This window comes from Festucalex cinctus, chromosome 4 (genome assembly GCF_051991245.1).
Source record: "Festucalex cinctus isolate MCC-2025b chromosome 4, RoL_Fcin_1.0, whole genome shotgun sequence".
Classification (NCBI taxonomy): Eukaryota; Metazoa; Chordata; class Actinopteri; order Syngnathiformes; family Syngnathidae; genus Festucalex; species Festucalex cinctus.
This window is the reverse complement of record NC_135414.1, coordinates 2,665,292-2,683,482: the sequence shown is the minus strand read 5'-3', so window position 1 is coordinate 2,683,482 and position 18,191 is coordinate 2,665,292. Positions and strand designations below refer to the sequence as shown.

General features: G+C 39.6%; 1 protein-coding gene across 4 annotated transcripts in view; it reads right to left on the bottom strand.

Annotated features, from left to right (window-relative positions):
* Positions 1 to 18,191, bottom strand: part of fah (fumarylacetoacetate hydrolase (fumarylacetoacetase)) — a 263,029-nt gene that overhangs the window by 206,569 nt on the left and 38,269 nt on the right. For all 4 annotated transcript variants that reach the window (XM_077518259.1, XM_077518261.1, XM_077518262.1 and 1 more), the window contains exon 5: positions 8,012 to 8,102. In XM_077518259.1, the coding sequence (XP_077374385.1) occupies positions 8,012 to 8,102 (91 nt within the window). The remainder of the gene's footprint in view (positions 1 to 8,011; positions 8,103 to 18,191) is intronic.

Genomic DNA, 18,191 nt, shown 5'->3' with positions numbered 1-18,191 from the left:
TAACTATCGGTACGTGAGACAATGTTGACACCTGTTGATGTTTAACAGTCTTCTTTATCGCTCGCTTGCCATGTGCACCAATACAACACATCCGTGTAGCAACATACAATGATACACACATAGTTCCGATTTATCCAACAAAGACCTACTCGTTGTGACGACTCAAATGCATTAGTTTAGCCCTGATCTCCTCTTACAAAGTTGGAATTCTTTTTCTCAGTGAAATGACCGGTTATTTTACCTGGTTGTCTTCAGTCATGGTCTGGCTATTTGTATGTGTTCTTTTCTCCCTTCATTTTGTTAGCGAGCCTCCGCTCTCGTGTGTTAGTTTGCCATTACTCATTTCTTGTTGCACTAGTGTAGTTTGGAAGTTCGGGAGAGTGTCCCGACATTCGGGAGCTTTAGCTGAGCTCCATTTCATTTTGTAACTATCACAGCGTTGCGTTTTTCGTGTCGTATTGCCCCCGCTTAAATTCAACGAGCAAGACATCTCCCTCGTGCCCCTGGCGCCTAAGGAAATCCCGTAGCGAAAACCATCATTCACAACTACGCTTTACGGGTGGAAATCGATTGCAAATATACACAGAGATGCTGTGCGTGATAAACTTTGCCCTTGGAGAATTAAATTAGCAGACAGAGAGAGAATTAGCTCTTACCTTTAGCAAGTCTAGTCCTCGATGATGCCGCTCTAAGTGGCTGTCATATTCGTCATGTTTCCAGTGTAGCTATTGTGAGACAGTTCTTGCATCCACCCAAGTCCATCTCTTCTCTATTCCATTTGATAAAATCCGAAATGTATCCATTCCACATATATCAATATATCCACATCTGACTTGTATGCAGCCGGCGTTTTGTTTACTTGGGTCTTCTGCGGCTGAAGACTGCCGCACATTTCCCCGTCACTCTTATGAGGCGCTCCCTCTAGCGGCCCGCCAAGTAATTGTGCAATAAGGAACAATGGAGCCGTTACAGCGGCTGTATCGATACTTGGCATAGGCATATCGATAACCCATCGTGAGAGAAAATATCGCGATGTATCGCCGTATCGAGATATCGTCACACCCCTAGTTCTTATTGCTGCTGGACATGTAAATTTCCGAGAGGGAGCCATCCCAAAGGGATCAATAAGTCAAGTTTAAGTCTAAGTCTAAGTATATAAATTAATAATTGATGTTATCTTCATTTTTTGTGCAGTTGTTTTTCCAGAACATAAAGCCTGCCACGCCGCACAATGAGTTTGAAGTTCCAACCCACGTTGCACTCAATATAGTAAAAAATGACAGTTGGAAGGGGACATGACGTGAACATAGAGAATAATTGAGTTCAAATTAATCATTTGAATGGACCCGACGTGGTTTGTAATGCTCGCTATATTTTGGTCACAAGCTTCTGCTATTGTAAATATGGTCAAGAGTAGCACATCCAAATTACAATGTCTGTATACCTTAAGGAGGGTGAAGCCGTGTACCTTCTGTCATGATTGTCTTTGGTGGTGTCTCCGACACCTCCCTCTCAGCCGTGCGCTGATTCTGAGCTGGGTGCGGAGGCTTTCCCCCTTCATAAAACGTATGTATTTGTTCGGCTTGGCGGCACACTCGTTCACAAAGCCGCAAATGTAGGTTTCCCTCCACCGGCTGCGGCCCGGCCAGGACCCGGTTGAGTCAATACTGCATTGTGGATCGAGGCAGAGGCAGTGACACCTGCGGGTTGGGCGATCGGTCTCTCAGCCGAGCTACCACCTTGCACCCGCTCGCCGCCAGTCGCTTCCACCAACCGACCTCGCAGCTCCAGACCGGCCAGGCTCCCGCGAGTGGGTGACGTCAGTATGCCGGGTGCGAAACATGGCACCTTTTAATTTTACGTGAATCGGTGCTCTGAAGTACTGACCCAAATCGGCCCATACCACAAACGTACCGTCTTCGGTACCCATCCCTAGTCACATGACTATGGCAACCCACAGACTTGCCATCAATTGTAACATGGCGGGCCGAAATCACCTCAAACGTAAACTTTGATCGTAGAAGCCCTTCTCAAAAAACAGATTGAACAAACTCCAAAACAGCAGGAATAGGGCACGTCACAGGATCCATTCCGCTGTTGGCACACCGCTCCGTAAACAAGTTCCACCTGTTAGCGAGTGCATGGAGCCCTGGCATTAAGGATCGTATTCTTCACAGACGGCGAGCACTTAGTCAGTAATGAGTCTTGCCCCTCAGCAGCTAGACAAACATCTTGAGCCGACGGGGATTGGGATGCCAAGTCCGACCCCGCTCTTGGGACAGTAGGTCCAGCCGACTGGGCAGAGGCCACGGTTCGGATGAGCATAGAGGAGAAGAGGTAACCAAGTCTGGGCTGGCCAAAAAGGAGCCACCAGCAACATTGTGTGACCCTCCTGAAGGACTCTTTGAAGTGTCTTCGGGGTCTTCGGCCAAGGGTGTGCCAGAGCAATCTGGCCTTGCGGGCTGCTCTCTTCCCTCAGACAAAACCAAAGGGGCAGTGCGTGGACTCCTCGGAGGCAAAAAAAAAATCGACCGTCGCTTTGCTGAAGTGAATCCAAACGTCGCTGACCACTTCCGGGTGGAGGCGCCAATCTCCCTGACGATGGCGGGATAGGGAATCCGATGACTGGTTGGCAATGCCTGGGAGAAACAAAGCCCACAGGCTAGCAAGGTGAGAGGGGGGTCCAATTTGAAAAGTCATTGTGAGGCTCGTAACAACTGGTCTGACCTCGTCCCTCCCTGATGATTGATGTGATATACTAGGTGTGTTAAACTCATATTAGCTCAGGGGTCGCACGGAGGAAAATATATTACTAAGTGGGCCAAATCGGTAAAATAATGGTATATAACTAAAAAACAATTGCCGTCAATTATCTGCAGATTTTTGGGGCAGCCCTAAATTACGGAGCTCAACTGTAATCTATTGTTTGAAAAAAAATAACACGAATGCAAATGGGGCGGCAGCACTTCCGGAAGTGTTAAAATCTACCAGTTTTGCATATATATAGTTCCTAGAATGCATTGTGTGGCACAGTTGATGAAGCTATAAGGACGTTAATCCTTGTCATATGTATTTGTGTTACCAGTAATTGAATTTGTCGTATTTAACACATTTATCTTGGTCTATGATTTAAAAAACAAAACAAAAAACACACAAAACACAAACCATAAGTTGTGTGTAAAATAATGACTTCCAGGGCGATTCCATGTACAAGTTACATTACTCATCTGAGAACCACTTGTGAAATTACAAATGTATATATTTGATTGTGGCTGGCTGATTAATTGGTCAGACGGTATAATTTTTTATTTTACTTAACAAAGTCGTCTTGCGGGCCGGATTAAACCCCTTTGCGGGCCTAATCCGGCCCACGGGCCGTATGTTTGACACCACTGTGATATACAGTGGAGGTGTTGTCCGACCGCACCAGGACATGTCTCCCTGCCACGTATGGCAGAAAGTGAATGTGTACATGTTTTTTGTTGTTGTTGTTTTTTTTTTAAATACAAGAGCAGAGAGAAAGCTTTGACATGCATCTTAACAGAGGTGGCTTCAAGCAATGGAAGTTATTAGATCCAATGTTTCAAAAACGGCCAGCAGGTGGCAGCATAGTAGGAGCAATCAGCCAAGGCCATGTTGCAGACAAGCTCTTTTTGCCAGTTTATACATGTATCCTCACTGACTATCATATTGGGAAATGCCTTATAATTTCACTGAAATGATTAAAGACATGTCTCCATTAAGTGGTTTCAGCATCAATGTCACTTTTAAATATGACTAATAAGCTATGCCTTTGAGCCTGACAAGTTAGTTCAGTGGTTTGAGCATTTGCCTAACACACTGGAAGATATGGGTTCAAACCCCTGCTTGGGCAACTCTTTAGCACAACTACAATATTGAATACTAATCATTGTCCGATTATTTCACATCCATTGCTTTTGATGTAATTTATCATTATTAAGTTTTTACTCCATTCTGCATTCAAAATTCTAATTCAACACAAGCTTTCAGCTTTTTTACCTTAGTATTCACTATAAATACATATAATGTGACAGGTTCATCTGTGGCAGCATCAGCCTAGTGGTGAGTGCAAAGGACTGGTAATCAGTGTGCCTGTGTTCGAACCCCACTTGGACAGCTCTTCAGTACAAATTCAATATTGAATACTTACCATTGTCAAATTATTTCACATCCATTACTTTTGAAGTCATTTGTCGTTATTTTTTTTACTCTATTCTATATTCATTTATAATTCATCTACAATTGATCATTTGTTATCTTCACACAATTATTCTTTCATTATCATCGTTTACAAGTTATATTTAATGCATTCGTTCATTCAGCAGGGCATCCCTCAATGACATTTCACAACACTTCAATGATGACAACAAATCCTCTGTCGCTAAATGGGTAGCCAACTAAAACAGGTCTGTCACAAGTAAACAGCAGGTGAGAGTTCTAATCCCACCTCTGACTGTACATTGCAAATATAGCATTTATGCTAAGCGATATAAATTTAAACCAACTGACTATTAGGGCTGGGTTCAAAATATCGATACATCCAGATCGTATCACCCCCCGCCCCCCGAAGCCAGCTTGGATAGGCTCCAGCACCTCCGCGACCCATGTGAGGAAAAGCGGTTAAGAAAATGGATGGATGGATGTCACAACAATGTGAATGTCGCGATTGTCAGGTTTTTTTTTGTTTTTTTTGTCACTTTATTTACACAGCCTGTACTGTGGTTGTAATTGATTTAAATTATTATTTCTTTTTATAAGGCCATGTTAAATAAAACAGATTATTAGTGTAACTGCAATGGATTAAATTCTTAATGTAAATATTCATATTTTTACTAATACTAATGAGTAAGAAGTTTCCACTATTTGCAGCATTGGTAATTTTGACTGTCTAAAATAGCTACTGCGTGAATTCCTCAGCTGAATTGAAAATTGTTGTGCATTGTGAATCGAATCGATTTGGGCCCTTGTGAATCGAATCGAATCGATTCTGGAAAATTGAATCGATATCCAGCCCTAATACAGATCAAAACAAAATATAAGTGCTTCTGTCTAAAAATAAATGTACAGTGTAAGCAATACAGTGTAAGCAATAAGGGTGTCACGATTTCGATTTTTTATCGAAATCGATCGAAATTACGTCACGATTTCGAGCATCGAAATAGAAGAGAGGACACACGATTCGATGCCCCCCCCCCCCGCGCCCGCCGCCACCGCCGCCACCGCCACCTCCCAGGAAAGCAAATGAGACGCAGCCATTCAGCTACTAGCTAACGGCACTTGTTTGCTGACTTCTCCTGCAGTCATGATGGCAAGCGCGGACAGACACAGCAATGGTGCTTCAAGCCGCTCCCGCTTCTCTCGTCACCAGTTTGGAAACATTTTGCGTTCCCGGTGAGTTATGTCGACAACGTTCACGTTGTCGATAAAAAGACCACAGTTGCAAGATATGCTATGTGCGCGTACTGTACTCGGCCACGGTGTTACGCCCGGCTCGTCAAGGGGAAGGGAAGTAACACAATAACAGAAAATATAGAGTAGATAAACACGGGTCGACTTTAACATCTGAGTAGTTTTAATTGAAATTTCAGGCAGGGGTTTGACAAGGGAGTGAAAGTGGAAGGTGAACAAATAATAACCGCAACAATAACCAATAGGGGTATAATACACGGATACACAATAGCGTCGCGCTGGCACAGTCGTCCAATCGGAGTGTCGCGCTGGCACAGTCGTCCAATCGGAGTGTCGCGCTGGCACAGTCCTCCAATCAGAGTGTCGCGCTGGCGCATTCAAACTGAAGTACCATTATACGGGCACCAGCCGACACAAACACACACATACATACTAGGGGAGCGGAGCCGGCGGCGGGCCCGAGCCGCCAGCCGTCACAACGGGAAACACGACAAACATGACGGGACATTTACGCAGGCATCACAAAGATTTAGATTTATCAAATTCAACTAGAAGTGGGAAAACAACGGTCCAACCAACTATTTCATCCTCATTTACAGTGAAACTTCCACACACTTCAGCTCGCGCGAAACGCCAGATCCATAGGTCTATTTATAGCAGCAGACCTGCAGCCTTGGAAAACGCTGGATTCAAACATTTAATTAGTGTACTTGAACCACGCTACAGTATGCCCAGCAACTGTAAATGTTGGGATATAGTTTGTTCAGGCTGTATTTGTTCCATGACTTTGGATACAATATATTTTTTGTTGTTGTTGCACATTGCACATTATTTTAAGAGGAACGCACAGCACACTGTTGTAACCAAAAACAGTCAATAGATGGCAGGCACCCACTGTGACTTTTTGTTTTTGTTTTTTTATTTTTTATTTTACACTTCAGTAAGAACAAGACGGTTAACTTTATATTGTAAATAAATTCTTTGAATTTGATCATTCCTGCCTAATGTCAATTATCATATATTACATAAATTTACACAAAAATAATATGGAAATTGCATCACCTATATGTAGCCGATCTTTTGAAATAAGATTTACTGTACAATGAATAGAACCAATGATCATAGACTAGCCTTAGCCTACAGAAGCATATGCCTCTGTGTTATAAAGTGGGGGAGCGGAAAAAAAAAAAAAAAAAAAAAAATCGAAAAAAAAATCGAATCGTGACCCCAAAATCGAAATTTAAATCGAATCGTGGAGTTGGCGAATCGTGACACCCCTAGTAAGCAATACCACTTAACATCTGCTTAGCACAAGTGGGCTAACACAAACTTTAGCGCAGGTTAGCAGCTAACGGCTAACAGCAACGAGCCACTGTTTTTAAAGAGAGTTCACCATTAAGAAAATTGAAATAATCACAAACACATACGTCAAATACGTCACAGCATTATGGCTGGTATGACTTACAGATTATGCTCTGCCAAGGCTCCGAAATAAAAAACAATGGTGAGAGAGGGACTTCTTGTCGTTTCTACCTCCCGTGCTATGACTGCGTGTGCAAGCTTTCAATAATATAGCTGCTACTTACACTGTTTCGCCAGTAGGCGGCTCTGTTTTTGCAAACTCAAACATGAATACACAATGACAAGGGTGACATCTACTTTTCTGGCAAAAATAGAACATAACTAGATTTCTACACAACAAAAACTGACTTAACAATACAACTCAATTTGCTGTCATATGAGGGACAGAACAACTAGACTTTGCAGTCTCATCCCACTACAGGTATCATTTCACCAATATCACAATAGGCACAAAATGCTCTTGAAAGGAAAATATCCATCCATCTATTTTCTTGACCGCTTATTCCTCACAAGGGTCGCGGGGGGTGCTGGCGCCTATCTCAGCTGGCTCTGGGCAGTAGGCGGGGGACACCCTGGACTGGTTGCCAGCCAATCGCAGGAAAGGAAAATATAGAAAATTAAAATGCACTAGTTTTAGTATAACCTCCAGAGGTCATGACTTATAGAATGAGCTGGAGAACAATATTAAACTATCTGCTTCCCTATCAATATTTAAAAGAAAATTAAAGACTCAGCTTCTGGAGAAATATACTGGTGACTAATATTGCAGTCCAGTGTTTGCTTTCTCTGCTCGCTTCAATCATTCAATTAGTCCAATAGGTTTTACTTAATCTGTCTGAAATGGAACCTGCTGCCTATTTCACATTTTGATGACCACACTAAGGGCAATTGTGTATTTTGTAAATATATCTATAGGAGGACCACTTGTTAGTATGACATTCAGTATTTATTATTTAATAAGATGCACTTTGCCACGTAAATTACAGGTACATCTTTCCCAGGGTGGTGGCTTTGATCCCCGTTAAATAAGATTATAGCTTTTTGGGGCGTCCTTTTTCACAATTTAAAACTAAAATGTAGGGTATATTCCTTCGTGAGAAGACTTTGTTGATCGCACGGATGTGAAATTGTATTTATAACTTGTGTGATATTGTGAAATAAAAAAAACTAACAAACAAACGAGAAAAAAAAAAAAAAAGATGCATGAATATTAGTATACCAGTTTGGCATGAGAGCATTTTCCTTTCCACGGAACATGGTGCCAACATTAGTTGCATGATCCCTGGATGAATAGAAGTCAGTGTAATCACCTGTTAAAAAAAAAAAAAAAAGTTCAAAGTCATATAAATCACAGTGATTAACAGGCTGTAAACAATCTTTATTTAAGCAATTTCTGGAGAAATTGCGTGGGAATGCTGAAAGCTGAATGCTAATAGCTGAATGCTAAGCTAAATGCTAATAGCTGAATGCTAATTAAGGACATAGAAAGATAAATTATGTGAAAATTACATAGTAATTCATTATTAATTACTAGTAACCAGTGAATGTGTCATTGAACATTAAATAGAATGCATTAAATATGTGGTAAACAAACTACAATGAAAGATAAATTGTGTGTAAATTAGAAATTATCAAGACAAAATTTGGAATTCAAGTAGTCTGAGGCTGGTTTCAACCCCTCGCCTCCTGTTTACTGTTCAATGAGCTGCCGCACAGCCACTCTACCCACTGACCCATAGGAGACTTAGTGCCGTCATTGAAGTTTTTTGAAATGTAATTTAGAGTTGTCTTGCTGAACCAGTGAATGTGTCATTGAACATTAAATTGAATGCATTAAATAAAACGTATGTTAAATGAATAAAGAAAGATAAATTGGCTGTAAATTACATATGAGAAATTATGAATGAATTATAAATGAAAAGACAGTTTAAATTCAACCAGTCTGAGACTGGTATAAAACCCTCACCTCCTATTTACTGTTCAATGAGCTACTGCACTGCCAATCTCTCCACTGACCCACAGGAGACTTGTTGACATCATTGAAGTGTTGTGAAATGGAAGCAGCGAATGTGTCATTGAACGAATGCATTCAATAAAATGTATGTTAAATGGATAAAGAAAGATAAATTGGTTGTAAATTACAAATGAGAAATTATGGATGAATTTTACATGAAAAGATGAAAGTTTTAGCTTTAACTAAAAAAAAAAAAGTATGTACAGTCAGAGGTGGGATTTGAACCCACAACCTGCTGACTACTGGACAACGAACTTAACCACTTGACCACCACAGGTGCAATAAAGTCTGTGACATTATTTTTATTATTTTAAACTTCCTCACACTTTTTTTTTTTTTTTTTTTTTTTTTAAATGTATTGTATTTATTTATTTGTTTATTTATTTATTTACTTACATAATTTACATAATTATGGATGCACTGAGGTTTAGTACATTAATTGTTTTATGTAAAACAATTGGAAAATATCCATGTCGTAAATGAAAGTTGAGGGTGACAAAAAAAAAAAATTCCCCACCGAAGACTCGAACCCGGGCTTCGGTGTAAAAATGGAACCACACTCAATTTACTTACCAGGTGAGCTAATGGGGCGTGGTGCAAATCGGCGCAAATTGGCATATTTGTCTTTCAAAGTGTCACCTGATGCTGAAAGTCATCACCCCGGGATTTACACCGGATGCGGATGCGGTTGCGGTGCGGTTGCGGTGCGGTTGCGGTGCGTTCTGGCGACGCAAGCAATTAGATTCCATTCATTCGAATGGTACAGTTTACACCGCTTGCGTGTGCATTGCGTGTCGACTGCGTCTCAGCTGCGGCGTGCCGCAGCCCTTCCGCAAGGATAGACCTATTTTCTGTTTTGCCGGACGCTGCAGCGGTAGGCCTCCGGCAAATGGCAAGCTAGCACAAAACACATCGAGCGGGACAGGAAGACCGACGCAGTTTCAAAATAAATTTCCGATTACCTTTCAAAATAAAACACTCGCCAGTTCCTATTTTGCAAGCATGCTCGCAAAACGTGATGTGGGCGTAGACGGGCCTGGAGTTAACGTGCGAGTTGCTCATTCACGGTTTAGACACCAGCGAACATGGACGAGGAGAGGTTTAATTTGGAGGTAGAAAGCCACAAAATAATAAAAGTCCACCTCTCTTTCTGCTTCTCTGTTGAGCACAGACTTTCTGTGTGTTTGTCGTTGTTTTTAATGCCACATGATCGCACGCGGTCACGCGAAACACGGCGGGAAGTGGTCGGCGACGGAGCTGCCGGACCGCAGCTGTGCGGAGCTGGTGTGGATTGGCCAAAAAATTGACGCGTCCGGAGCACACAGTCAAGACGCACCGCACCGCACACGCAACCGGTGTAAACCCGGGGTCAGCGCTAATTTGGGAAACATGTTTTATCATGTCAGTATAACGCATGTGCTGGTATGATGTCAGTTGGTATACTTAATATCCGTTTACATAATTGTTACAGACACATGTGCAATGTACAGTTGTCGGTGGGCTTTGAATCTGCGACCTCCTGCTTACTGTACATGCACTCTCCCAACTGCGCCACTGAGCAGTATCAGAAAGCCAGTCATGATGGTCTGTTGGATGTATGGAAGTGGGCGTGGAAAGTGGGACTTCGAAAAAATTCTGTTTCAGTCCTATTAAAATGAATGGGGAAAAGTTGATCTTTAACATTAAATTATTTGATTTGATTTGATTGATTTATTTGTTCATTTTTCCTTTCGGACAGCATTGATGACAATCAAACATTACATCATACAGTTTAGACATATAATAACCGAAAAGAAAAAGGGCTGGCAGGAAGAAGCATAAAGCTTATAAATTCCCGCCCCCATACAAAACTAGGACGCAAAAGATCAAGCAATAAAAATAAAAATCAACAGAGATGATAAAATTTCACTCAGTTCATCAAGTCCATGAAGTTCGATATCCAGTTGATTACATTCGGAGACTTTTGATTCAAGCAGGTGGATTATTGAAAGTTCACTCAGTTCATCAAGTCCAAGTAGCAAGTTGTCGAGATGATTACTTTCGGAGACTTTTGATTAGGCAAATGGATTATTGAAAGTCAATCAGATCCTCTTCACCAGTGATTTGATCGCATATAGATCATGACAAAAGATTATTTCCGGTAGTTCGTTGATCACTTGTTGATTAGTACCATGTGGATTATCACAGTCCAGCAGCTTTAGATAACTGGGCATAGTGAAGACCATGTGTCCGACACCTCCTTCAGTCCGATCCGTCTTCATCACGATTTTGATTCATCGCGACCTTTTTCTCCAGTTCAAGCAACCTTGTGGCCATGTCTCTCCTCATTCCGTTCATGGCAAGGTTGAGTGCTGCAATGTCGTTTTTCACCAGAGAAGTGTCATCATAGGCCAGGGATGGGCAATCTCGGCCCTCGAGGGCCGGTGTCCCTGCAGGTTTTCGATGTTTCCGTTTTCCAACACAAGCTGATTCCAATCAACGGGATCGTTATCAGTCTTGTGCAGAGCTTGCTGATGAGCTGATCATATATCAGCTGTGTTGGAAAACGGAAACATCGAAAACCTGCAGGGACACCGGCCCTCGAGGGCCGAGATTGCCCATCCCTGTCATAGGCCTTAGTTCGGCCGGCTTGCACGCCAGTGATAGCTCTCAGGGTGGCCTCAGCCATTTCCTCTGCATTCTTCTGGCGATCAGACATTTTGTGCAGCGTACCAAACAGCCAGTGGGTTCCAAGCCCCAGCAGCATCAGCATAACCACCAGCAAAGCCAGCAGGTATACGTCCTCGACGTCCTCCAAGTCCAGACTGGTCAGACACACTGGTCTCCACCTTGCCCAGGAATCCTCAGCATATCCAGACATGTGAGTTCCACTTGGACATGAACGATCAGTAGGTGCAGGTCTCATCATGGAGAAGATTTTGTCAAACGCACTTACAGACCAGCTAATTAGATCCATATTGGTTTGCAAAAAGTTCTTGGAGCAGAGTGTCCTTTTCACAGCACTCAGCACAGATGCTGTTTTCAAATGATTCAAAATAGAATGTCCTTGGATTACAATAACATAGTCAGATGTATTTACATTTTTGTGTTGAAGCTCCCTCCTTGTTTTCAACACTGGAGTTATTGGTCTCGCACATAAAAGTTAAACAAAAGTCAGGTTAAACATTTTCTTCATTATAACTGATTAATACCATTTCTTTATATTTTTTCTTGAATACAGCAAGTGTCTTTATTTCTGTTAGTCCCAGATCTAATGAATTCCATAATTTTACACCCGTACAGGAGATCGAAAATGACTTCAGTGTAGTTCTAACACATCTCTGAACAAACACATGTTTCTCTCTCAAATCATATTTCGACTCCTTTGCCTGAAAACATGTTTGCAAGTTATAAGGGAGACAATATCTGGCCGCCTTATACAATGTCTGAATAGTTCTATAGTTTACTAGATCATATAATTTCAATAGTTTAGCTTCAATAAACAATTTGTGTGTGTGTGTGCATTATATGGTGCACTATGGATAATTCTTATTGCTCTTTTCTGTAATACCATCAATGGCTGCAATCGACTTTTATAGGTGTTTCCCCAAATTTCAACACAATATGTCAAATAAGGCAAAATCAGTGCATTATAGATTATTTGGAGTGCCTTTTGACTCAATATTTTTTGGGTTCTATAGAGGATGGATATACTTCTTGCCAGTTTTTTTTTTAACTGTGTTATGTGAGGAATCCATGTAAGCATCTCATCAATAATTATTCCCAACACATTGTGTTGGTTTACCCGTTCAATATTTACATTAGAAATTTGTATGCTGATATTTTCTTTAGTTCCTTTTTTACCAAATAACATGAATTTAGTCTTGTTGAGATTAATAGACAATTTATTGGCATTAAGCCATTGTTGAAGTTTATATAATTCCTCATTTATTATTTGCACTAGACTCTGTATATCCTCACCTGTACAAAAAATGTTTGTGTCATCAGCAAAGAGTACCATCTTTAACACAGTAGAGACTTTACATATATCATTTATATACAGTATAAACAATTTAGGGCCCAAAACTGAGCCCTGAGGTACACCACATAAAACTTCCATTTTATTAGAAGTACTCCCTCCTAATGTCACATACTGATATCTTTTGGTTAGATAACTTCGTAACCAACTTAATACAGTGCCCCTGATCCCCATTTTCTCTAATTTATTTAATAATATTTTGTGATTTACAGTGTCAAACGCTTTTTTTAAATCAAGAAATATTCCAATAGTATATAATTTTCTGTCAATAGCATCTGTGATAATTTCCATAGATTCAGTCAGGGCTTGGGCCGTCGAATGTTCTTTTCTAAAACCATATTGGCTATCATCTAACAATTTATGTTTAGTTATAAATTTATCAAGTCTATTATTGAAAAGTTTTTCTAAAATTTTTGACAATTGTGGCAAAATTGAAATAGGTCTATAGTTGCCATAATCATGAACATCACCAGTTTTATATATAGGAATAATTTTTGCTATTTTCATTTCATCTGGGAATATCCCAGTCTGAAATGAAAAATTACATATATAAGAGTGGACATAAAATGTCATTTATTATACTCTTAATTAACTTCATATCAAAACCGTTTGAGTCACAGGAGTTTTTTGCTGTGCATTTGGCAACCAAGTGTCTTATCTCAGTGTCCATGACTGGCTCCAAAAACATCGAGTGAAGGTTTCCTGCATAACTGTTCTCATAGTGAGAGGAGGATTCTGGAATTTTTTTGGCGAGGTCAGCTCCTACAGTTACAAAAAACTCATTAAAATTATTTGCAATAATTTCTGTATTCACTACTTTTTTTATTATTGACATTAAAATATTCAGGATAAGTTAATTTATCCTTTTTATTCTTTCTTATAACTTCATTCATAATATCCCATAATTTACAAGTATAGTTTTTGTTTTCGTCTAATAATTTAGTATAATATTGTTTTTTGCAGACCCTTAAAATAGAATTTAACTTATTTCTATATTTTTTATATCTATCCTCAGCCTGTTTAGTTCTTTGGTTGATAAATATCTTATATAAATTATTCTTTTTTCTGCGAGCATTTATTAAAGACTTACTCATCCATGGTTTGGTTTGTGAATGTTGTTTCAGATAAACCTTTTTTACTGGACAGTGTTTATCATACAATTGTTGAATTTTGTTTATAAAATAGTCATAAGCCATATTGACATTTATTGCATCATAAACACATCTCCAGTTTTGGGTCAACAATTCATTTCTTAATGCAGTGATATTCTCTTCTGTCCTAAATCTTTTATACACAGCTCGTGCTTGTCTAATACCATTTTGATACCATGAATAATTTGCAAATATTGGGAGATGATCAGTTATATCATTGATCAATATACCACTATTAATTTCATTTAATAAAATATTTGTATAAATATTATCTATTAAAGTAGCACTATGAGTCGTAATTCTTGTAGGACATGTAATTAATGGATGCAGACCTAGTGAATACATTGTATCAGTGAAGTCTTCAATATGTATGTTTTTGTTGGGGTTTAACAGATCAATATTCATGTCACCACAAAAAAATATTTGTTTGTTGTGGATTGTTGACAGAAGTTTTTGTATACACTCGGTAAACATTTCCACCTTAGAGTCTGGTGTGCGATAGATACAGCTTACAATTATATTTTTACCTTTTATCACATTGATTTAAATCGTAATACATTCCATGAGATTGTCAACCTGTATCGACATATTATGCAAAATATCAAACTTGATGTTACAATCCACAAACAAGGCCACCCCTCCACCTCCTTTACCAATTCGATTAGTAGATACCATATTATATCCAGGTAAATCAAAATCCACATACTTGTTTTCTTTCAACCATGTTTCTGAGATTGCAATAATATTTATTTTGTTGTTGAACTTCTGGAGATATTCTTTAATGTGTCCAAAGTTAGTATATAGACTCCTGCTGTTAAAATGAATTATTGAGAGCTTACCAGTGAGATTAATTGATTTGTTGAATTGTTCATCAGTGATATAGTGGCACTTGTCCGCTTTGTTGTTGTAAAAGTTTTTGTCAGGGTCGAATATTCCATTTGGATCGTTCAAGGTATATTCCACAAATTGATCATCTAAGTCTGTGTAGTTTGGTGAAATGGGGTCAACTTTTTGAGACATAATTAATTGTCGTAGACTTCCAACTCCTGCAATCTCTTGACAACCCTGGTTTTGATTATGCGAGTACTGAAAGTAATATGGAGTCAGACGATATATACCCCAAAAGGCGTGAATTTTTTCAGCAAGTTGAAATTTGAACCGTGTAAATCGGAAGTATTATGTGGGCGGCAAAAAAGTGAGGAGAATAAAATGCTATAATAACAAGACAAAGCAATTTCTGGAGAAATTGCGTGGGAATTCTGAAAGCTGAATGCTAATAGCTGAATGCTAAGCCGAATGCTAATAGCTGAATGCTAATGAAGGAAACAAAGAAACTGTGAAAATTACAAAGTAATTACCTATGAATTACTAGTGATAATAGTAGTAGTAGTAGTCGTAGTAGTAGTAGTAGTAGTCGTAAAAACAGTAGTAGTATTACTAGTAATTATTAAGTAGTAACTTGTAGTTAAATGATTGTGACAGTTTAAGTAATTGTAGTGAAAAACAACAAATATAAAACCAAACAAACAAAAGAATATTTTTTTAGTACAATACTGTATGTGTTCATGCAATCTACTACAAAGTTGAGCCAAACTGAAACTAAACTAATTAGATCGATATTTTAGTGCCAGTATTGATCCGGTATCGATACTGTCGAGGTATCAATAATATCGATGACCTAACTTGTCGGGCTAAAAGTCATGGCTTATGGTGTAGTCATATTTAAAAGTGACATCTGATGCTGAACAATGGACACTGGCAAAAAAAATTGTCTGCAACATTGCCTTGGCTGATTGCTAATACTCTGCTGCCACCTGCTGGCCGATTTTGAAACATGGAACCTAATAACTACCAATGGTTGAAGCCACCACTTTCTGTCAAGCTTCTTGTCAAAGCTTTCTCTTGTGTTAAAAAAACAACAACCAAAAAAAAAAAAAAACGAACATGTACACGTGTTTGCGAGTGAAATGCAAAGTATTCAACGTTTTTGGGTTTGAATGTGAATTGCTCATTTAAAACTTTAAAAACTCATAAATGGTCAAACAAAAACAGTATTGTGAAGATATTTTGTGTCAAATTATTACAAAGTGCAACTATAAAGAATTATACAATGACTACTATATGAAATCAAAGTTGTGTTAAAACATTTCCCAACGAGGGATCGAACCATGATCTCCCACAGGCCAATCCATTGCTTTAACCATTCAATTATCATGGACATGTAGATGATAATGACAATACATAGTATTGTATTTAGTAAATTGGTTCAAATTTATATCGCTTAGCATAAATTCACTTCAATGAAATTATAGAATGCATTATGCAATATGGATTAATTTTGAAGAAATAGTTTGTCAAATGACATTTAACGAAACAGATGTTAACTTGTTGTATTATGACGAAACTGGGAAAAAAAAAAAAACGTTGCTCCATCTGGGGTTTGAACCGGCGAACCATTCATAGGGTTGTCTTTGCTATGCACCTGGCTCAAGTGCCTCACCCCGTGAGCCAACCAGACCTATGAGCAGCAGAGCGAATTGGGATGTGAAATAATCATTAGTGACAACGATTAGTATTAAATATTGCATTCCTACTAAAGAGTTACCCGCACTGTATTCTAACCCAGGCTCTCCATGCGGCAGGCAACTAAGCTATCCACTGACCTAACTTGTCTGGCTCAAAACTCATGGCTTATATTGAAAGGTGACAAATTATGCTGAATAATGGGGTCACGTGTTCAATCATTTCAATGCAATTATAGAATGCATTATGCAATATGGATTAATTTTGAAGAAATTGTTTGTCAAATGACATTTAATGAAATAGATGTTAACTTGTTGTATTATGACGAAACTGAAAAAAAACGACGGTAGTCGAGTGGTTAGCACGTCCGCTTCTCAGTTCTGAGGTCTCCGGTTCGAGTCCAGGCTCGGACCTTCCTGGGTGGAGTTTGCATGTTCTCCCCGTGCCCGCGTGGGTCTTCTCCGGGTACTCCGGTCTCCTCCCACATTCCAAAGACATGCATGGCAGGTTAATTGGGTGCTCCGAATTGTCCCTAGGTGTGCGTGTGAGTGTGTATGGTTGTTCGTCTCTGTGTGCCCTGCGATTGGTTGGCAACCAGTCCAGGGTGTCCCCCGCCTACTACCCAGAGCCAGCTGAGATAGGCGCCAGCAGCCCCCGCGACCCTTGTGAGGAATAAGCGGTCAAGAAAATGGATGGATGGATGGATGAAAAAAAAAAAAGTTGCTCCATCCAGGGTTTGAACCGGCGAACCATTTGTAGGGTTGTCTTTGCTATGCACATGGCTCAAGTGCTTAACCCCGTGAGCCAACCGGACCAGCATCAGAGCGAATTGGCGTATTTGTAATTTAAAGTGTCACCTGACACTGAAAGCCATCAGCGTTAATTTGGGACACATGTGTTTGATCATGTCAGTATAACGCAATTCCTGGTATGATAGTCAGTTGGTATACTTAATAACGGTTTATGTAATTGCCACGTACATATGTGCAAAGTACAGTCGGCGGTGGGCTTTGAACCTGCGACCTCCTGCTTACTGTACATGCACTCTCCCAACTGCGCCACTGAGCAGTATCAGAAAGCCTGTCAAGATGGTCTGTTGTATGTATGGAAGTGGGCGTGGAAAATGGGACTTAGAAAAAATTCAGTGTCCGTCCCATTAAAACTGAATGGGGAAAAGTAGATCTTTAACATTAAATTATGCGAGTACTGTAAGTAATATGAAGTCAAACGATAAATACCCCGAAAGGCGTGAATTTTGTCAGCAAGTTGAAATTTGAACGGTGTAAATCGGAAGTATAATGTAGGAGTAGTTTTATTGCAAAAAGTGTTGAGAATAAAATGCTATAATAATAAGTATAACTAGACTAAGCAATTTCTGAAGAAATTGCGTGGGATGCTGAAAGCTGAATGCTAAGCTGACTGCTAATAGCAGAAAGATTGATAATACTCTGCTGCCACCTGCTGGCCGATTTTGAAACATGGAACCTAATAACTACCAATGGTTGAAGCCATCACTTTCTGTCAAGCTGCTTGTCAAAGCTTTCTCTCTGCTCTTGTGTAAAAAAACAACAAAAACAAAAAAAACAACAACATGTACACGTGTTTGGGAGTGAAATGCAAAGTATTCAACGTTTTTGGGTTTGAATGTGAATTGCTCATTTAAAACTTTAAAAACTCATAAATGGTCAAACAA